This window comes from Dendrobates tinctorius, unplaced genomic scaffold (assembly GCF_039654945.1).
Source record: "Dendrobates tinctorius isolate UK_male_01 unplaced genomic scaffold, ASM3965494v1 ptg000095l, whole genome shotgun sequence".
NCBI lineage: Eukaryota > Metazoa > Chordata > Amphibia > Anura > Dendrobatidae > Dendrobates > Dendrobates tinctorius.
In genome coordinates, this window is record NW_027361763.1 from 25,550,395 (window position 1) to 25,573,850 (window position 23,456).

General features: G+C 43.5%; 1 protein-coding gene across 1 annotated transcript in view; it reads right to left on the bottom strand.

Annotated features, from left to right (window-relative positions):
* The window catches only part of LOC141098860 (vomeronasal type-2 receptor 26-like), a 185,798-nt gene that overhangs the window by 41,262 nt on the left and 121,080 nt on the right, over positions 1–23,456 (bottom strand). The window contains exons 6-8 of the mRNA XM_073586818.1: positions 22,201–22,417; positions 5,665–5,774; positions 5,012–5,135 (exon numbers count right to left, since the gene is read on the bottom strand). Coding sequence (XP_073442919.1) covers positions 5,012–5,135; positions 5,665–5,774; positions 22,201–22,417 — 451 coding nt within the window. The remainder of the gene's footprint in view (positions 1–5,011; positions 5,136–5,664; positions 5,775–22,200; positions 22,418–23,456) is intronic.

Sequence of the window (23,456 nt, forward strand, 5' to 3'; positions counted from 1 at the left end):
AACGGACATACCACACCACACACACAAACGACAAAGCTTTCAATGTGTGCATCTTTTCTGTAGCTTGCATGATTGTGGTTTCCCGGGTGGAGTTCAATTAAGCCACAGGCTCCACTCCTGGTGGTGCCCTTTTGGACATTCCTTTAAGGTTCAGCTTTGCAATCATACTGCCCCCGGAAAGCAAACACTTTGCTTTCATGGACACTGTTTGGAGGTTCGTGGGAATAACGCAGCACGATCGCCAGTTGGCATAATTTATTGGTGGGAAGCCCGACGGTATATGATCGTGTTAGATTTCCGAATTTTTTTTTTTGGGTTGGTATTTTATATTTTTATTCCAGCCTTTCTTGACTTCATAAGGGAATGACAACCCTATATCTGTGTCTCCTCCACCTCCTCTTTTTACTCCTCCACCTCTTTTTTAATTGTAGTTGCCCTTTTCCATATGTAATTTTTGTCTTCTGAGCATTTTCTCTGCTTTGGGACACCTTTTAAGGTGTTTTGTAATTGTTTTCTATGTGTTTGTATGTGTTTGTGTTTGCCTGCCATTGTTTTCAATGGGGTTCGACGAACATTCGAGGAACTTGCCTCCTGTGTGACGAACCAAAACACTAGCGTGGTTGCTCAACACTACTCCTGATATATAGACGTACATTGTTAATGTTTAAACTAAGCTATATACACCTGCTATCTGATGATACTGTACACTTTGTCTACGTTTTATATTCTTGTCTAATCCATACTGAGCCTGTGAGTGTCTCCAACAAACTCCTTCAAATATGCCCGCCTCTTCTGAAGTTTCAAAAAATGCAAGCACTGAGTGGTCAAGTGCTGGCTCCTGGTCAGGAAGAACCCCTTTCCTTGTGTCCTGCACCCCCACCCAAACTGAATGAGGCAGCAGGCCACACTTCACATTAGTCCATGTAGCTCTTTCTATCATGCCATGCCTGTGTTATCAAGTCAAATCGTGAATTCCCCAGTCCAAGATGAATCTGACATGGAGTGTGGGTGGCCAGCCAGGGCAGTGGGGTGAATCGGTACCGGGCCGGTGTCTCACAGGGATGTGTCACGGTGGTGGTGACCCGTTCCATGGCCCTGGGCGTCCATGCAAAGGGGTGAATTACGTTTATAGGTGAATGATACGTGACGCCACCTCTGGTTTCTGATTAGATTTACCAGCGCTGCAGTGTCGCTTCTGTGGGACAGATCTTGTGGTGCAGCGAAGATGTAGAAGACCTGCAGAGGTAGGGCCGTAGTTGCAGGGCAGATGAAAGAGTTGGGAGATGGTGTGCAGTGCAGGATGTAGCTGAGCCGTGCGCCAGGAGCAGGAGAAAGATGACAGACACAGTCATGGAGTTCCTTTACCTGTACTTGGTAGGTGCTGTCCAGGACCCAGAGTACAGATGGAGAAGCAGTTGGTCAGCCTGGAAGCCAATTTGGATTTCTCTCTCTGCAGATAGGTAGTGTGGCCTCCGTTCTAGCGCTTATCTGAGGTACTCGCAGTGCTGAGCTCAAAGAAGTTCCCCCTGATGACTCTCTTTTGGAACTTTCTTGTATGGCTGGCAGCCGTAGCCTTTTCCTTCTGGCTCACACACGTCGATGCTGGGGCCTCCGAGACTCAGTTGGGTACAGAGCATTTACAGCTGCTACTTCCTCCGGATTCTGCTGCAGGAACGTCAGTGTCCCTACAAACTCGGAGACTGGAATCCGGCCATGCGCTCCAGCTAGGAGTAAGCCTTATCTGCTCATCCTCCAGCTCCCCTTCTCACGTCCACACACTTCCCCTTCCCTGCACAGAATGGCCTAACTTACCTCCTCCCGAACACAGAGAGCAGCTCCTCAGCAGTCAAGTTCAGAGGTCTCCCTGCTGGCGTGGAGTGGGAACTGTGTTGTGTGTTGGTTTAACTGCTAGAGAGATCCTTCGCTGCTCCCAAGCATGACATCACTATCCCTAGGAGGAAGGTAATGGCACTGTGGCGACCATACTCCTGGGGACGCCACAAGTGCACTGATGCCCAACCACTGCTAGATGATTCTGCTGGCACATTGATCCGGACCACTACATTCCCCTCACACTCTACACAGCCAGAATCTGACCCAGAGGAAACTCTGATTCCCCTTCCCGCATACTATACTACTTTACACGGTGACAAAGAGGAAGGTGCAGATGAAAGTACAGGTTCTTTGAGCAGGTGGGGGGGCATACTTATGGGCGACAGCACTGGCACAGGGCCCCTCATAGTACATAAAATTGTCTCTGCCGGTGGGAGGGGAGGGCCGGGAGGGCCGGGAGGGCCCACCCCCCTCACCCGCCCCACCCGCCATCAGACACACCACCCACCCGCCATCAGACACACCGCCACACACCGCCGTACAATTAGAGGGGCCCTGTGCCACTGCTGTCGCCAATGAATGGGCCCCCCTGCTTGCTCAGGATCACAGCATTTGCAAAGTTGAAATACTTACCTCTCCCTGCTCCACCGCCATGACGTATTCCGCGTTTCCTGACAGTGATAGTCTGATCAGAGAGCGCAATGACATCAAGTCTGTATGCCCTCTGCCTAAACAGCCAAGTGCAGTGAGATGGAAGATGGGGACGACGAGGAGTCCAGCCTAGTACAGGGATTCCATAGCGAGGAGACTTATTTAATTGTTTTCAATGTTGGGACAGCAATTTTTGGGGAGCACTATACTCTGGAGAATGATATATGGGGCCCACCATACACTGTAGCATTCCAAAGGTGGACATCAGACACTGGAGCAGCATTTATAGGGCCCATTATACACTAGAGCATTAGAAATGGGGCCCATTATATATAGAGCATTATTTGGGCCCATAAGACAGTGCAGCTTCATCCATGGGGACCAACATATACTGTAGCATTCTGTGGAGCTCATCATATACTGTTTCAAACATTATATGGGACCAATGATTCTGTATGGAGAAATATATGGGCCTCATTACTCTGTATAGCGCACTATGCGGTGCTCATAATACTGTATGGAGTAATATACTGTCCGTTTTTGGAGCTATTGGAGAATTTAAAATGGATATCAATCATGAGATGTAAAAAGTGAAGTATTTTTCATTGTACTATGCCGCTATTTCTCTGCCGTATCGGAGCATCATGAGTTGTGGTATGTGTTAAAGGGGCACTCTGTGGCACAGGGCACTTGAAAACCTGGAGCCAGCCCTACCCCCCTACAACTTTAGCCAAATAACCCCTATTTTTCAGTGCATAACTAGTATTATGAAGTAAATTAAGGGTGAAAAGCTTCAGTAATCAGAATTGATGTTTTTGGCATTCAAAAGGGCACTGTAGGTGTTTTTCCTGTCCTCCACTCCCTGCCGACTTTGCTTCCCATTGACTTGCATTGGGTTTCGTGTTTCAGTCAGCCTTCGACTTTTCACGATAATCGGCCGATTTCGTTCGACCCGACTGTTGCGAAAGTTGGGTTTCGTGAAACCCGACTCGACCCGAAAAAAGGCAAAGTCGCTCATCTCTAGTGATGGGCGAGCATTAAATTGCACGGGTGCTCATTGCTCGGGTTGAGGAAATTAGAATGCTCTGGTGCTAAACCCGAGCAACGAGATCAATGTAAGTCTAAGGGAAAAATTTTGAAAAAGAGTGGTATGACATTCTCAGTCAAAGTTCAATGAAACTAATTGCTTTATTCATAAAATATGAGGACATGGAACTGAATAAAATAAAAGAGGATACAGTATAAAAACTTAACAGAAATCATTAGAAGTACACACTGTGCTTAAAGATTTCAATTTTTATAACGAGAGACTGAAAGCAAATTTATCTAAATTCGAAGATTCTATTATGGAAGTTAAGAAAAGAAAATTTAAAAGAGACACAGAAGATTATACTTTGAATCAAATATATACATGGAAAAAAACTATTTGGCCCATTCTAAAAAAACACACCAATAAAAGATATTTTTGGGAGGAAGTGTCAGTTTTAAAGAATCTAAAGGATTTTCAGATACTACTTGTCCATCAACTTCTGAGGATTTTTCAGACTCATCTGTGAGTTCATCTAGTAGCATTTTCAACACAAAAAAGCTAATGTTATACCTAAATCTGTGGAGACAATGTCAAAAAACGCAGGAGAAGGGCCGGCCGAAAACACAAACGGAGAGAAATATCCGACCCGCCACAAGACCAAACGCTTCTAGGTCCCCCTATTTGGAATATGTCCTGCTATATATTATCAGAAGCACAAATATCCGCATTAAGCAGCGGATTCCTTCACTTTTTTTGGCAGTTCTTGTTTCCTTCAGAAATTACACTTTCCAAGTTGCTACTGAAAATTTCCATTCTGGTTTACATAAAATAATATTTTTTTATGTTTTTTTAAATTTTTGTAAATTTTGTTAAATGATTCTTAACATTTTTATTTCCTGTAAACTCCAATTTCTCTTTGATTTTGAATGTTTTATTGTCAGTCCTTAAAGTGGAATAAAAGTGTGACACCATTGTTCTCAACAGCGGTCTGGGAGTCAGAGATGCTTCCAGGGGACTTCCCATCCTGTTCTCCCTCCATTCAGCACTTTTTCAATCCTTTTCAATAATTTCTCTGCCCACAGACCTCTTTTAGAGTCTGCTGGAAAAATGCTCAGATTTCACATTGACTCCCATTATACTCATTACCCTAAATGAGCACCCAAACATTAGGATTTGCTCTGTTCGAGTAGCGAACATTTTAGTGTTCGCTCATCTCTAATAATAAACTACTGGCTCCAATATTAGGCAATGTATTAGAAACCGAGCAAGAGCCGCTACCTCAGGCTATTTTCCACCTGTATTTGTAAGCTCAAACCAGGAGTGAGTCAAAAATGCAGTAGAAGTGCACATGGTTCTACAGTAGAATGCTTTTCATCTGATTGTTCCATCACTGATTTTGACTTACAAATACTGATGTAAAATACTGACCTAAAACTTAGCGGGTGATCGTGGCCTTATACTCCACATTTACTATTATTATCAAATAATATCATATACCGGTTTTATTGGACATTTCTCCGTCTGAACATTGGAAACAGTAATAGCAGCAGGTATGAATTATGAGTCTTGGCATTTTTCTGTACCCTGGTGGGCACATATCTGAGCAGCGGGAAACTGGAACCTAAAAAATAGAAAGAACATTTAAAGAGGACCTTCACCACTTGAAACTGACTTCATTGTGAAAAATAGGTTCAATAGCTGAATATAACTTTCGTTTGTTGCAGAGATGTTGTTTTGTAAAGGTCAGGGCGCCTAATATGATAATTTGCTTTTACCAAGGGTGCATTAGTAGAGATTCTTCTCTGGGGGGGGTGAACACTTTTTACCTTTTATTGTGCTGGCCATTAGTAGACATAGAGAAAGAACATGCTCCAAGAGAAGCTCAGAACTGCATTTTCAGTATGATATGATACGACTTAGGCATCCAACCTGATCACACTTAGATCTTGTCACTACAAGAAGAGAAATTCATTGGAATGTCACTATTAATGTCATAATATACAATTCTCTAGATCTCTGTGGAGCATTGAGGAATAAAGCCTCAGTGCCTAGAAAAGATTTTGAGTGTTGAATGTGACATGCTGCTCACATGCTGCAGCTCTCATCTGTCAGCTGTCAAGTCATTAGTAATATAAAAGTAACCAGCACACTCCATGAAACTCAATTGGAAAATCAAGTATGGCTTCATTGTAGTATAAGCAGGAAGTTTCATTGTATACATTTGCCAACTGCTTAGTAATCTGTGAACCTAAGTTATGACCTTAAAACAAAAGAATAAATAGATCAAAACATAATGTCTATGTGCTACGAATTAATGCTATAAGAATAACATAATTGAACATGGAGGGTAAACTCAAGGTAATGGGGCTTAAAAATGGATAAATAACAAATATAATAAAAACAAATATAAAAACAAATATAATAGACATATGAAAAGCAACCCCGCCTGGTTGAGGACTGTGCTTTTCAGCTGCTGTGAGTACTCTGCAGCCCATACCTGTGGGAGTGCAGTGCTAAAAGCGGCTGTGTGTACTCTGAAACCCCTGCCAGTGGGAGTACTGTGTCAAAAATCAATGTGTAGGCTCTGCAATACATATCTGTGAGAGTACTGTTCCAAAAAGCCTCTGTGTCCTCTGCAGCCATGTCTTTCCAAGTAGTGCGTCAAAATATTATTCTGTTCTGGAGCTGTCTTTTTTGGGATCAGTGGGTCTAAAACATTATTCCACAATGCAGCAGTCTCTTTCCCATTTGTGGGCCTAAAAATTATTTTATTGTACTTCTTTGTTTATACAAATAGTGTGTCTAAAAAATGTTTCTACTTTTCAGTCGAGATGGGAAAACTCGAATGGTAAAGTATTAGCATGGCTGTAATTGGCCGGCAAACCATTTAAAAAATGAATAATGAAATGGTTGGCTGGCCAATCACAGCCATGTTATCTTTACCTTGGCTGGTTATAAAAAAAATAGAGGGGTCCGCACACTTTTTTTTATTATGTAAATATTTTGAAAAAATATCATGTGATCCACCCACTTTTGATAACCAGCCAAACTAAAGCAAACAGCTTGGGGCTGGTATTCTCAGGCTGGGAAGGGTTCATGGATATTGATCCTCTACAGCCTAAAAATATTAATTTAAAACACATACTGAATGCAGCAATAGATATACTGTATATCCAACTACTCAAATACAAGGGGATATATTGGATCTCTATGATTTTTTGATTCTATGATCTCCTATGGTGTAAGTGATACACATCTGCTGGATGAATGAATGGTGGACCATTCAGAAAAATTGGGAAGACCAAAGAAAAAAAGCCAAACGTGATCAACAAGGAAAGTTGGGACCATTGGTATGAAGATAAAATACCTTTATTTAACAAAAGTGGTAAGAGGTAGCACCACATACAAGAGGTGTCCACACAATTAGATAAAAAGAAAACATAATTACACAAGTTAAACTATTTTATAAAAGCCACACCACTAGGTAATATAGGAGCAATATACATCAGCCTAAATATGCATCACAGACAATGCAGTTTGTGCAACAATATGTACAACAACTGCAGAAAGTGCTGTGCCCTACAATAGCGATATGAAAAGAGAAAACTGAAACAACCAACAAACTAATTGGCAAAAGATGGAAATATATATACACTCACTGGCCACTTTATTAGGTACACCATGCTAGTAAGGGGTTGGACCCCCTTTTGCCTTCAGAACTGCCTCAATTCTTCGTGGCAGAGATTCAACAAGGTGCTGGAAGCATTCCTCAGAGATTTTGGACCATATTGACATGATGGCATCACACAGTTGGCGCAGATTTGTCGGCTGCACATCCCTGATGCGAATCTCCCGTTCCACCACATCCCAAAGATGCTCTATTGGATTGAGATCTGGTGACTGAGGAGGCCATTTGAGTACAGTAAACTCATTGTCATGTTCAAGAAACCAATCTGAGATGATTCGAGCTTTATGACATGGCGCATTATCCTGCTGAAAGTAGCCATCAGATGTTGGGTACATTGTGGTCATAAAGGGATGGACATGGTCAGCAACAATACTCAGGTAGGCTGTGGCGTTGCAACGATGCTCAATTGGTACCAAGGGGCCCAAAGAGTGCCCAGAAAAAATTCCCCACACCATGACACCACCACCACCAGCCTGAACCGTTGATACAAGGCAGGATGGATCCATGCTTTCATGTTGTTTACGCCAAATTCTGACCCTACCATCCGAATGTCGCAGCAGAAATCGAGACTCATCAGACCAGGCAACGTTTTTCCAATCTTCTACTGTCCAATTTCGATGAGCTTGTGCAAATTGTAGCCTCAGTTTCCTGTTCTTAGCTGAGAGGAGTGGTACCCAGTGTGGTCTTCTGCTGCTGTAGCCCATCTGCCTCAAAGTTCGACGCACTGTGCGTTCAGAGATGCTCTTCTGCCTACCTTGGTTGTAACGGGTGGCAATTTGAGTCACTGTTGCCTTTCTATCAGCTCGAACCAGTCTGCCCATTCTCCTCGGACCTCTGGCATCAACATGGCATTTCCGGCCACAGAACTGCCGCTCACTGGATTTTTTTTCTTTTTCGGACCATTCTCTGTAAACCCTAGAGATGGTTGTGCGTGAAAATCCCAGTAGATCAGCAGTTTCTGAAATTCTCAGACCAGCCCTTCTGGCACCAACAATCATGCCACGTTCAAAGGCACTCAAATCACCTTTCTTCCCCATACTGATGCTCGGTTTGAACTGCAGGAGATTGTCTTGACCATGTCTACATGCCTAAATGCACTGAGTTGCCGCCATGTGATTGGCTGATTAGAAATTAAGTCTTAACACACAGTTGGACAGGTGTACCTAATAAAGTGGCCAGTGAGTGTATATACTGTATATATATATATATACATATATATGGAACAGTATATATGCTCCTTAAAATAAAAAAGAACGGCAGATATCAGTTGTGTTGTGCCTAGGATGTCAGTGGCAGTGAAATAGGGCTCATGAATGCAGTCAAATGGGACACTGGTTCTGACAGGCAAGGGATGCAATGAAGCAGGGATAAAATGAATAGATTACCTGATTGGATGGTGGGTGGTTCAAGTGTGGTGCACACATTCATGCGAGTTTTGAATGGTGTCCTTGGTCAGGGTGTGTCACATCTTGGCACCATCCAGGTGGAAAACTGGTTATCCCAGACATGGATTACGGCGTGTGACAGATTGATGGACAGGTGAGGTTTTTTACAGGACATGTTGGCTTCAATGGAATAGGGTGTTAGGTGTATATTTTTGTTGTTTATTATTTTATATTTTTTAACAGGACACAAGGACTTCACTCGAATGGGCGTTAGGTGAGTATAACTGTTTTGTTATTTAAAAAAATAAATAAAAGTGTGTTTTTTATTTTATTAAAGAATTTTATACTGGCAATGTGTCTATTCATAATACAGTTAAAGTATTAGTAAGGGGTAGGCGTCTATACCTCTCCATTAATAAGCCATAGGCTTGATGTCATCGTACAATACAAAGGTGACATCAACCTCACAAATATGAACCCCAGTTACTATCTCCACAGGGCAAGTGGGAAGAGGCAGTCAAAGCACCTGAATTGTCTGCTATTTTAAGCTTTGGGGGACAATATCCATGGCCCCTTACCAGCCTGAGTATATCAGCCTATTAAATATTAATTATTAGTTATTGATTTATATTCTTATTTTCAGTTTTGTATCGAGCACATTGCTTTTAGCTGATAGGTTCCGTCTGTAAATTTAGCTCATGGTAAGTGTCAACCCCATATATAAAAAGAACATGTGCTCTGTGGGATGTATAAAACATGACCCAAAGGAGGTGTTGCTCTCTTCTACTTGCTCTTCTTCACTCTCTCTTCAGACACACTTTACTCTGACACTACAATGAATGAACAGCTGTATGTAAGTTAATCACGTGTTGCTTCCAGAGACGCTCCTGACAGAGACTGACACATTCAAGATCCCAGGAAAGAAGTGGAAGAAGCTTTGCTATGAACAAATGGACAATCTCTTTGTAAATATATCACCTATTTTTATGTTTTAATGAAATGATGATTTTTGGTGGACAATCCAATAAACCACTACATTTTTTATAAGAAACATTGTGATATTTTCTTTAGGGTATCCCATCTGTTAACAAGTCCTAAATAAATAAATATATGAAAACAAGTATATTAAACATTGGAGAGCCAGCCATATCTGATATTTTTCTGCTTTTTTATGCAGAATTCCCTCTACTTGCCAAGGGGGACTTTTAAAGAGCTTTGCTAATGTGAGATGTGCAAGTTAACAGGAATTCCACTACTATGTTTCAAGTCACAAAGAAAATCAGAACCTAGAAGTGAGGACTAAGAGTTGCCAGATGAATTGAGAAGATACAAGTGCCAGACGTACTACAAGATAGACGTGCTGATGACCAGAGCCCAGCGCTGTCTAACAAAGGAACTACAAGCTGAGGTATTTAAAGGTAAGAAATATGGATGTCATTAATTCTTTTTCAAAACAAAGTAAACTGAAATTTATGTCTATAGACCAGTCTAATTTAGATGTTTTATGGCTCAGCTTATATGCAGAATGTGAAATGGAAAATCTAAAGTTACATTCTAAGCTGGTGTCCTTTAATAGAGAAAGAGAGAAATTGAAAAATATTTTACAGTTGGTTGATGTATTTCACAAGTTTGTGTCAGAGAAATACAAAAATGATTGTGTAGAAATAGCGTCAAAGGAAAGTAGTTATGTTTGTGAGATTGACTGTAATGTGGAGAAACAGTTACAAGATGAAAGGCATGTGTCTGTAACAGCAATTCAAGGTGACCTTATGTGTGAAGACATGGAAAAAGATGGAGAAAGCATAGGAGGAGACTTCAGAACTGCAGTAGATGAAGTACAAGGAACAGATGCACTAAAAAATAGAAGACTACTCGGAGGCCCAACTCCAAATTAAAGTTAGGAGAAATTTGGTAAAATTATGCAAAGTCATTCCTGCATATAACAAAATCCATGCGTGCAGAAATTCAGAGATATTTGAGAGTTTTGCTGATAAGTTTGATTTAACTAATGAGGAGAAAAATCAGTTGTTTAAAATGTGGCTTCCTGTAATTATTTCTAGGTGGTTAACATTAAAAATGTCTTGTGAGTCACATGAAAATTTAAATGATAAAGACAGATTCAAATTTCTGATTTTTTTTGTGCATCGAATGAAAATTGTCCAGATATTGATATTCTTCAAAAATTAAGGATTGGTCGGAAAGAATGTACTTTTACATTCGTGTCCATATTTGAACGGTTGTACCAAACTCTCATTAACAATGTCAAAACACAATCAATGATAAAATGTTTTGTAAACAAATTTGGGTTTCTAAATCCTGTATCTCGTGTTATTGTGTCACAAAAAGATTCTTTATTTGAATGTGTTCAATCTCTTGATATTGCTAGAAAACATGAGAATCGTGAAAGGAAAATAAGTCATGCCAATTCTGTAAAATCAGGCAGAGTAAAATCTTCTCAGATGCCAGTATCAAACTCTCCTAAACTGAGTTATCCCCGTAATCAAATCTATGAAGTACGAAGAAAATTACATATTTACTTTAAACCTTATCAAATGATCCAAGAGTCCACAGAAAGAACTTCACAGAAAGAGTTAAAAATTCAAAGTTCAGACCTTTCTGTAAAAAGACAAATGTGGAGAGGTGTAGTTCATAAAATGGGGTCACTTATTGGGGGTTCTGCTGTTTTGGCACCTCATAGGCTCTCCAAGTGGGTTATGGCACCTGCAAAGCATAACAATAAAATCTGGTGCTCTTTCCATTCTGAGCTCTGCCATGTCCACACACAGTGGTTTACTCCCACATCTGGGATATCAGCTTACTCAGAACAAACTGCACAATAACTCTTGGGGTCAAATTGCTTGCAAAAATAATAAAAAATAGTTACCCTTGCAAAAATAAAAAATTTGGGGCATAAAGATCATTATAAACTTCTGTGAAGCACTTGGGGGTTTAAAGAGCTCACCACACATCTAGATAAGTTACTTAGCATGTCTAGTTTCCAAAATTATGTTACTTTTGAGAAGTTTACACTGTTTAGTCACATCAGGGGCTCTCCAAATGCGACATGGCGTCCGATTTTAAGTCCAGCCATTTTTGCGTTGAAAAAGTACAGAAGGGCTCATACATTATAATTTTTATTTTTACAGCTCTACGTTATAAACTTCTGTGAAGCACTTGGGGGTTCAAAGTGCTCACCACACATCTAGATAAGTTCATTGGGGGGTCTAGTTTCCAAAATGGGGTCACTTTTGGGGGCTTTACACTGTTTAGGCACATCAGGGACTCTCCAAATGCAACATGGCGTCTGATTTTAATTCCAGCCAATTTTGTGTTGAAAAAGTAAAACGGCGCTCCTTCCCTTCTGAGCTCTGCCTTGCGCCCAAACAGTGGTTTACCTGCATATATGTCATTTCAGCATACTCAGGAGAAATTTCACAACAACTTTCAGAGTCCAATTTCTCCTGTTATCCTTGGTAAAATAAAAAAATGGATCTGCAGTAATTTTTTTGTGAAAAAAAGTTAAATGTTCATTTTTTAAAAAAATTCCAAAAATTCACCTGTAGCACCTGAAGGGTTAATAAACCTCTTGAATGTGGTTTTGAGCACCTTGAGGGGTGCAATTTTTAGAATGGTGTCTAGTGTCGAGTGATATCATCCAATATTTGAAAAATATCGGATCGGATTGGATCGGCCGATATCCAAAAAGTATCGGGTATCGCCGATTCCGATCCCAGAAGTCCCATTCAAGTCAATGGGACAGAAATATCGGAATTAAAAAAAACATTTCTTTCCATGTAGGTTAATTCTACATGAAGAAAAACAACTAATAACAATGTAGAATGTATTGTGGGAGGTGTAGGAGACATTAAAGCCATAGGCCTCTTTCACACTTCAGTTTTTTGCATCAGTTCAAATCCGCCAAAAAGTCAGACAAGCGGATCCGTTATCAACTGATGTGAACGGATGGCACAGGATCCGTTTTCAGACGGATCCTGAAAATGAGGAAATTTAAAGTAAACGTTGGCCGGGAAAAGGAGAGAGAGAGAGAGAGAGAGAGATAATTTCTTTTGGCGGATCCTCAAAAAAACGGATGCAACGGACAGCAATCCGTCACAATCCGCCATCAATGCAAGTCAATGGGGAAAAAAAAACGGATCCTCAAAAAAAAATTGAGGATCCGTTTTTTTCAAAACCTGGCGGATTGTGACTGATTGTAAAAAACTGAGGTGTGAAAGAGGCCATAGAGGTTTAGGCCAATCAAATGGAATAGCAGGAATTATTATTTTTTTTTAAAGACATTCGGAGTTACAAAGATATTGACTATGTTAACCTCTTTTATATTTTGTCAGATATGTATGTTTCACTACTTCCATGCTCTTCACCTTCTTTTTTACTTCTCCCACACTTTCTCCTTCATCATCTTCAGCAGCAGCATATTTTTCATTAACTTCTTATTCACCTTATACATCTTCTTCTTCTTCACCTTCTTCCTATTATTCTTTTTTTTTACATTCTTCATATTCTTCTTATTCAACTATTATTATTATTCTTATTCTACTTCTTCATCTTCTTCATCATATTCTTATTTGTGACAGGCATTCCTGTAGTTGTAATCTATAAAAGTTGGAAGATTACACCTTCCGTTCAGCCTGTGACAACAGATTTACAACAGGATTTGTCCGCGTTCAGTTTGGCCTGCAGCAGCAGGCATTTTCCAGGGGCACCACGAGGAGGAACGGATTCACCCCCATACACTGCTTAGTCTTCTTCTGCTTATAATTTAGATAATATCATTTGCTCTGAGTTTTAGTCTTATGCTTAATGTTCTTCTGCTTTTGATTTTTATGCTTCTTGGTCTTCTGTCTCTTGTTGTTCTGCATCTTGGTGGTTGTCTTCATTTTCTTTGTCCTCTTGGTCATCTTCTTCAGGGTCATCTTTTGGTCTTCTTCGGTGTGGTCTTCAGGGTCGTCGTCTTCAGGGTAGTCATCAGGGAGATCCAGATTGAGAGCTAAAAACCATTTCCACAAGCTCGAACTTGGAAAAGTAGCAGAAGGTACAAGAAGGCTGAGGGACTGCTGAGAACCAGCTGACTGTACTGGAACCCGGATGGTTAGCAGAAGGAACAAGAGCAAATGGAAGTAGCGAGGACAAGCTGACGGTGCTGGAACCAGGAGGGGCAGCATAAGGAACAAGAGCCAATGGCACAACAGTGGACCAGCTGATGGTGCTGGAACACGGTTACTAAGCAGGAGGTACCTGTGCTAGAAAGCACTACCAAGGACCAGCAGACGTTGCTGGAACTTGGATACCGAGAAGGAGGCACCTAGACCAAAGGCACTGCCGAGAACCAGCTGACGGTGCTGGAACCCGAATGGGTAGCAGAAGTTGCAAGAGCAAATGGAACTAGCGAGGACCAGCTGACGGTGCTGGAACCCAGAGGGGCAGCAGAAGGAACAAGAGCCAATGGCACAACCATGGACCAGCTGACGGTGCTAGAACATGGTTACTAAGCAGGAGGTACCTGTGCTACAAAGCACTACCAAGGACCAGCAGACGTTGCTGTAACTCGGATACCGAGAAGGAGGCACCTCAGCCAAAGGCACTGCCAAGAGCCAGCTGATGGTACTGGAACCCATATGGGTACCAGAAGGTACTCATGATAAACAAAGTTGCAAGGCCACGAGCCGGCCCCAGTTACCGAAACCCACAGTCCTACAGGGGGTGCTTGTCCTATTGGCACTACGGAACCAGCCTTTATTACCAGAACCCGCAGCCCACATAGGAAGCACCTAAACTGCAGGCATCATAGACTCGGCTAACCCGACCGCAGCACGACCGGACAACGAGTCGGTGGCAAAGTGATGTTGACACTACCCGGAAACAGCAGGCATGCTGGAACCAGGCTGGGCAGGAGGGAGTACCCGTGCCAAAGACACTGCTGAGAACCAGCTGACGGTGCTGGAACCCAGAGTGGCAGCTGAAGGAACAAGAGTCAATGGAACTACCGAGAACCAGCTGACGGTGCTGGAACCCAGAGTGGCAGCTGAAGGAACAAGAGCCAATGGCACCACCGTGGACTTGCTGACGGTGCTGGAGCACGGTTACTAAGCAGGAGGTACCTGTGCTACAAAGCTCTACCAAGGACAAGCAGACATTGCTGGAACTCGGATACCGAGAAGGAGGCACCTTGGCCAAAGGCACTGCCGAGAACCAGCTGACGGTACTGGAAACCGTATGGGTACCAGAAGGTACCCATGAAAAAGACAAAGTTGCAAGGCCGCAAGCCGGCCGCAGTTACCGAATCCTACAGTCCTACAGGGGGTGCTTGTCCTATTGGCACTACGGAACCAGCCTTTATTACCAGAACCCGCAGTCCACATAGGAAGCACCTAAACTGCAGGCACCATAGACTCGGCTAACCCGACCGCAACACGACAGGACAACGCATTGGTGGCAAAGTGACGTTGACACTCCCCGGAAACAGCAGGCATGCTGGAACCAGGATGGGCAGGAGGGAGTACCCGTGCCAAAGACACTTCTGAGCGGCAACTGGCGATGTTGGAGCCCAGGGTCAATCAGGGTGTAGGCTGAGGCCTAATTTCATCAAGTTTAATATCACTGACGTCACTGACGTGACTGAGCCCCAGTAACACAGGAACAAGTGTGGATTGTGCAGATGCCACTTCAGAGCAGCAACTGGCGGGGTTGGAGGCCAGGGGAAATACTAGAGACAGAGGAGCCCCAGGCCTAAGTGGAGCATGGTTAAAAATCAGTAGTAGTTTGAATGTGGAGGCAGCTGGAGACTTTTCCGTCCACACAGCAGGGGAGCAGATGGCGTGACTGAACCCCACTAACACAGGAGCTAGTGTTTTTCTCTGTGCGGACAGCACTTCCGAGCGACAACTGGCTGTGTTGAAGCCCAGGATCAATCATGCAGCAGGCAGAGGCCTACTTGGAACAAGTAGAAAATCGGATGTTGCGTCAATGTGGAGGGAGCAGGAGACTTTGCCATCCACACAGCAGGGGAGCAGCTGGCATGACTGAACCCCACTAACACAGGAGCTAGTGTTTTTCTCTGTGTGGACGGCACTTCCGAGCAACAACTGGTTGTGTTGAAGCCCAGGATCAGTCATGGAGTAGGCTGAGGCCTAATTGCAGCAAGTTTTATAGGTGATGTAGTTTGAATGTGGAGGCAGCAGATGATATTGCCGTCCACTCAGCAGGGGAGCAGCTGATGTTACTGAACCCCACTATCACAGGAGCTAGTAATGGGAATGTGGACAGGGCAGGAGACATTGCCGGACACACATCAGGGGATCAGCTGACGTGACTGAACCCAAGTAACACAGGAACAAGTGTGGATTGTGCAGACGCCACTTCAGAGCAACAACTGGTGGGGTTGGAGGCCAGGGGAAATACTAGAGACAGTGGAGCCAGAGGCCTAAGTGGAGGATGGTTAGAAATCAGTAGTAGTTTGAATGTGGAGGGAGCATGAGACTTTGCCATCCACACAGCAAGGGAGCAGCTGGCGTTACTGAACCCCACTAGTGTTTTTCTCTGTGCAGATGGCACTTCTGAGCAACAACTGGCTGTGTTCAAGCCCAGGGATTACAGGTCAGGTGATAGAAACATGAACACAACAGGAGACCTGGATACTGTTGCCAACCAATTATTTATTCTGGAAGAGGACTGGCAAATTCTGGAGAGATCCAGGCCTTGTTCATTTTCAGAAAAGTAAGCCGGTCAACGTTATCGGAGGATAGTTGCATGCGACGGTCAGTTAGTACACCACCTGCGGCACTAAAGACGCGTTCCGATAATACACTGGCAGCAGGGCAAGCCAGCACCTCCAATGCATACTGGCTAAGCTCTTGCCATGTATCCAGCTTAGAGACCTAAAACTTGAAGGGGGAAGAGCCATTTGGGAGTACACTCACAGGGCAAGACATGTAGTCTGTCACCATCTGATGGAAACATTGCCTTCTGCTGACTGGAGCCGTCTGTGATGGTGTAGACATTTGTGGCGGACACACAAAACTTTGCCACATTTGGGCCATAGTGGTCTTGCCTTGTGCTGAGGCACTGCCTCTGCTGCCTCTTTGTGCCGATTTTCCTCCACTGCCTCGACGCACAGAGCTGCTTTGTAAAGCACTATCAACACTGCTCTCGGGTGGAATGGAGAACATGATGGACTGCACCAGTGTGTCTTGGTACTCCCGCATTTTACGCTCCCGGTTCAACGGTGGTATGAGGCTTTGTAAGTTGTCCCGGTAGCGAGGATCTAGGAGGGTGTACACCAATAATCAGCCGTGTTCAGAATGTGGGCGATGCGGCTGTCGTTTCTCAGGCACTGCAGCATGAAATCAACCATGTGCTGCAGAATCCCAACTTCCCAAGAAACGCTGTCCCCTGCTTGAGGCGTCATCTCTGCCTGCTCTGAATCACCCCACCCTCGCTGTACATACTGACTAGAGAATTGTGTACCTCCCTCCTCTGGAGACATGTCTTCCTCCTCTATTGACTCCTCCTCATCCTCCTCCTCACAAAGTGTCCCCCGCCTAGGCCTTTGTGAGGAACCATGTAGTGCAGACTGTCCAGAAGCAGATGGCATTTGTGACTCCTCATCCTCCACCTCTTCCAAAACCTCCTCCCTTAGTGCTTGCAGTGTTTTTTGAAGCAGGCAGATAAGGGGGACAGTCATGCTGACTAGTGCATCATCTGCACTCGCCATCCGCGTAGAATCATAAAAGGCACGCAAAACGAGGCAGATGTCCTTCATAGAGGCAAACTCAGTGGTGCTGAAGTGTGACCGACGCACAGTGCGACTTGTTTGCGCCTGATGCAGCTGGTACTCCATTACTGCTGCCTGCTGCTCACACAACCACTTCAACATATGTAATGTTGAATTCCACCTGGTGGGTAGGTCACATATGATGCGATGTTCCGGAAGGCGCAATCGGCGCTGCAGAGCTGCAAGGCACGATCTTGCCGTGCTGGAACACCGCAAGTGAGCGCACTCTATGCGGACCTTGTGCAGCAGTGCATCAAGATCCGGATAGTCCCTCAGAAAGCTCTGTGCGACCAAGTTCAGCACATGTGCCAGACATGGGATGTGAGTGAGGTTGCCTAGGCCCAGAGCTGCCACCAGATTTCGGCCATTGTCACACACTACCAAGCCTGGCTGGAGTTTCGCTGGCAGGAACCACATGTAGCTCTCCTGCTTGATGGCATTCCAGAGCTCCTGCGCTGTGTGACTTCGATTCCCCAAAGAAATTGATTTCAGTATGGCCTGTTGATGTTTGGCCACGGCTATGCTCATATCGGTTGTAACAGGCTCCTGCAGCGCTGATTCTGAGGAACTTGAGTAGGAGGAGGAGTAAAGTGTACAGACTGGATTCCTGCAATTTGTGGAGTTGGCAGAACACGTGCAGCTGCAGCGCCACTCTCCAGATCTGTACCCGGCTCCACAACATTGACCCCATGGGCAGTGAGGGAAAAGTATTGTCCCTGTCCATGGTTACTGGTCAACGCATCGGTGGTCAGGTGGACCTTGCTACTGACGGTGTTTTGTAGCGCATGTATTATTTTTCCCTCCACATGCTTTTGCAGGGCAGGGACGGCTTGCCTGCTGAAATAAAAGCGGCTGGACACGGTGTATTGTGGGACTGCCAATGCCGTGAAGTTCCGGAAGGTGTCATTCTCCACCAACCTGAATGAGAGCATTTCAAGGGCCAGTAGTTTGGCAAAGCCAGCATTCAGAGCCTGTGCTCGGGGATGGTTTGCCGAGTATGGCCGCCTTTTATCCCATGTCTGTGCTACCAATGGCTGTCGCGTTGCCTGGGAGTGTGAGGATGACTGGGAACGTGGTGCTGTGGGTGGAATGTCGCTGGGTCTCTGGACAACAGTGCAAGAGGTTCTTCCTTGGCGATCCTGTGAGGAAGCTGAACCAGCTGTGTGTGAGCTGGAGGAAGAGGCCCCAACACGAGCTGAAGAGGTGGTAGGTGGTGCTGTATGTTGGCCTACGTCTTCAGTGTGTCTGTGTAACTCCAGCACATGCTTGGTCTGCACATTTTTCCACATGTTTGTGGTATTGAGGTTGCTGACATTTTTCCCTCTTTTGACTTTCTGATGACACGGCTTGCATTTGACAAAGCAAATGTCATCTGCAAGTGTGTCAAAAAAGGACCACGTGCTGCAAGTCTTGGGAGAGCCCGTTTTGGCTTTTGGAAGAGGAATGCTCCTAACGGGTGCCGAAGTGGAGGCTACAGGCAACCAAGTCTGCCTCCTCCCTCTCCCTCCTGTTTTGGCCATTTGGGGAATCTCTTCCTCAGAGCTGCTCCCATCACCTACCTGTTCCTCACGCCATGATGGGTCTAGGATCTCATCATCTACACTCCCCTCTTCAAACACCTGCTTCTCCTGGGTAGTCTCGCCAGCACCGTACGCACCAGAAAGTGGCACCTGAGTCTCGTCATCATCTGATGCATACTGAGGTGTGCTGACCATAGGCACTGGCCCACCCGCCTCTTCAGATTCAGAGGGACAAAGAAGTTGCACATCACTGCATACTCCCTCTTCTTCACATTCTTGAATGTTGCTTGACTGGCCCCCTCTTTCCAAGCCAACAGATTCAGAGAACAGAAGTAGAGACTGTGATGGCTCCTGTCCAGGGCTCTCTGACTGCCTGGGCACTTTGGCAGGTGGTGAAGAGACAGATGGTTGCTCTTCATTGCTCTGCCCCTGAGAGGATGTGGAAGTCATTGAAGTCAATGTGTTAGCTGCCATCCATCCGACAATGGCTTCAGTTTGTTCCTCCCGCAGCAGTGAAGTACGGCGAGGTTCTACAAAGCTGCGCATAAGGGACTGTTGCCTGCTAAAACTGGGGGATGCTGACTCACTGGTGCCCGCAGCAGGCACAGAATCCCCACGTCCTCTCCCTGCAGAATCCCCACGTCCTCTCCCTGCTGAAACTCCACGCCCACGTGCCTTACTCCCTGCCTTCTTCATCTTGGTAGACTGATAAAGATAGGCATAAAAGTACAAAGGGGGGGCTTAGTGTGCTTATTCCTGAACAGCTGCTAACAGGTATAAGAAACACTAATTTTATAAAGTGTGTGGACTACACTTTAATATGAGCTAATGTGGCATACACAACTGTCAAATGGAGTGTTTGGTGAAGTTTATTTTGTTTTTTTTTTTCAAAAAAAACAAAAAGGATGTGACCAAAGATTTGAAAGCGATAGTATCACAAACTTTTTGGAGCTATTACAATGCAGGAAGGTAACCTACAATGCAAAAGATGAGGCTCCAAAAAATAGGGTAATACTAATCTGGCTGCAGCTGAAGGGCACAAGTCAGAAAAAAATCTCCTCTATCTACTCCTATATAGTGCTTGCAACCAACTAATGTAGATGGATACGGATGGATGCACACTAATAGGAGAATGAAAAATGAGCTACAGTAAAAGAAAAATATGTGTCAGGCAGTGACGCACGCTGAGCGGCCTACAACCAGATGTAACTGTAAGACACACTACAGCGTGAGCTGCACTCACACACAGAGACCTCTCAGACAGCCGTGAACAGTGCAGATAAGTGGACACTAGCACTGGAAGGCTGCAGAAAGGCTCCGCTGTCTACTCCTATAGTGTTTGCAACCAACGTATATGGATACAGATGGATGCACACTAATAGGAGAATGAAAAATGAGCTGTAATTAAAGAAAAATATGTGTGAGGCAGTGACACACAATGAGCGGCCTACAACCAGACGTAGCTGCAGGACACACTACTCAGCGTGAGCTGCACTCACACAAAGAGACCTCTCAGACAGCCGTGAACAGTGCAGAAAACTGGGCACTAGCACTGAAAGGCTACAGATAGGCTCTGCTGTCTACTCCTATAGTGTTTGAACCAACCAATGAAGATGGATACGGATGGATGCACACTAATAGGAGAATGAAAAATGAGCAGCAAAAGAAGAAAAATATGTATGAGGCAGTGACACACGCTGAGCGGCCTACAACCAGACGTGGCTGCAGGACACACTACTCAGCGTGAGCTGCACTCACACAGACCTTGCAGACAGCTGTGAACACTGCTGCAAGGCAAAAGAAAGCTACAGTGGTTTTTTATGTAGCCTTGGCAAAGCACAATATGATTTTGAAAATCGCTATCTCTAACTGTCTTGAACAGCAGCCTGTCCCTAACTGAATTCACAGCAGAGTGAACCCGAAATGGCGGCGGCAGCGGCTTTTATAGTGCATCATGACATCATTTCAGCAGCCAATCACAGCCATGCCATTAGTTAACATGCCTACATGCCTAACAGGATGTGCCCACACTTCTGAGGATTGTCATTGGCTGAATCAAATCAAACTGGCTCAAAGCATTATACGAACTTCCGATTCCAGTATTCGATATGCTAAAAGTATCGGAACTCAGTATCGGAATTCTGATACAGTGAATATCGGCCGATACTCGATTCTTGCGGTATCGGAATGCTCAACACTAATGGTGTCACTTTTTGGTACATACCTCCAAGCAAAAAAAAAATTTGGTTTCAAAATTGTGCTGATGAAAAGTAGACATGTGCTAAATATTATTTATTAACTGTTTTTTGTGCCATATCTCTGTGATTTAAGAGCATGAAAATTCAAAATTAGAAAATTGCGAAATTTTCAATATTTTTGCCAAACTTCCATTTTTTTCCACAAATAAACACAAGTAATATCAAATAAATGTTACCACTATCATGAAGTGCAATATGTCATGAGAAAACATTGTCAGAATCACCGGGATGGATCGATGGAAGCGTTCCAGAGTTATTACCTCATAAATGGACAGTGGTCAGAATGGTAAAAATTGGCACGGTCATTAACATTCAAACCACCCTTGGGGGTAAAAGGGTTACAAAAACAAAACAAAACAAAATTAAGGCTTGCCCATCTGACAATGCAAGAAGCATGCTTTTTGCTACACAAATTTTGGTTTCAGAGCGCCAACATCTCACTACATATATCACGCGGAGTGATTGTACAGCTTCAGCACTTCCCTATATATCATAGTGAGAGGCTACACAGCTCCAGCACCTAACTATATATATATATATATAGTTACAAGATTGTAAGACTTGAATTTACATATGTTTACATCTTCTCTGTGACTGTCTCTTTGGAGTGCACAACTTTTTAAGGTGCTATATATTTGTGAGTGGTATGCAGGATAGAATTTGAAACACACAGTAGACATAATGGAAAATGCTGTTTTATTGCAAGAGAGCCTCAGTTACATGTAGTTTAGAGTGAAGTCTGTGATTAAAAAGTCCTTTGAAAATTGCAATCAGCAATAAGCAATTCTAACGCAATCAAATGATCAATTGATGACCAAAGTTACTCGAGTCAAAGATGGACTTCACAGTCCGTTAGTCTCATAATGTTCAGAAAAAACACGGGTCTTATCGTATGACCTATTTGCCTTATAAGCATATATGAAGCTGTTAGTTTAGGTCGGGAGACCAACAGTCAGTCCAAGCATTACAGTCAGTACACACCACAGACTGAGAAACATGGTTATGTCAAAGTAGAATAATAGTAGAACACATTTCTGACCTCACTTGTGTTCTTCCATGTTAACGCTTGGGAATCCATGTGAAGCTGTTGTCCATCTCCAGTCCATGGTGTAAAGTTCCCAACATGAGCATTAACGGTTAATGAATTTTCTAGATAAAACCAGTTAATTATCTTATATGCATGGACAGTCTCTCCATATTCATCAAAATAAGGTAAAGTGTTCACAGAGTCATATGAATACTTCATTAATTTAAGGTAATGCTGTAAGTGATATAAGAATGAAAGATACACAGTAATTATTTATCTGCATTAGTTCAAAAGAGCTAATAAAGGAGAATATACAGAAATGGGCTAAAGAAACTAGTAACATTTGTAATAGAGTGAGGCACAGATGAACAGATCACTGCACTAAAGGAGCAGAAAAGTGGAGACACAATTCCAAACCCAACATAGTTTAGATTCAGCCCCGGACTGAAATGTTAAATACATTAGAATGTCTCAAGTGGGGTACCACAGGGCTCTGTCCTGGGCCCTGTATTGTTCAACATCTTTATCAACGATTTAGATGAAGGAATTGAGGGTAAACTGATTAAATTTGCTGATGACACAAAGCTAGGAGGGATAGCTAATACTAGAGAAGAGAGAGAGAGGATTCAAAAAGATATAAATAAACTGGAAAAGTGGGCAGCAACTAACAATGATTTTTAACAAGGAAAAATGCAAAGTACTACATCTGGGCAATAAAAATGAAAAAAGCATATACAGAATGGGAGAAATAGGCCTAAGTAACAGCACATGTGAAAAAGACTTGGGTATATTAATAGATCACAGACTGAATATGAGTCAACAGTGTGATGCAGCAGCAAAAAACGCAAATGCAATTCTAGGATGTATTAACAGAAGCATACAGTCTAGATCACGTGAAGTCATTATTTCCCTCTACTCCTCTTTGGTCAGACCTCATCTGGAATATTGTGTCCAGTTTTGGGCACCACATTTTAAAAAAGACATCAACAAACTGGAGCAAGTTCAGAAAAGAGCAACCAGAATGGTGACCGGTCTGCAAACCCTGTCTTATGAGGAAAGGTTGCAGGATTTGGGATTGTTTAGTTTGCAAAAGAAAAGACTGAGAGGAGACTTAATGGCTGTCTACAAATATCTAAAGGGCAGTCACATTGTAGAAGGATCCACTTTATTCTCATTTGCACAAGGAAAGACTAGAAGCAATGGGATGAAACTGAATGGGAGGAGACACAGATTAGATATTAGAAAAAACTTTTTGACAGTTAGAGTGATCAAT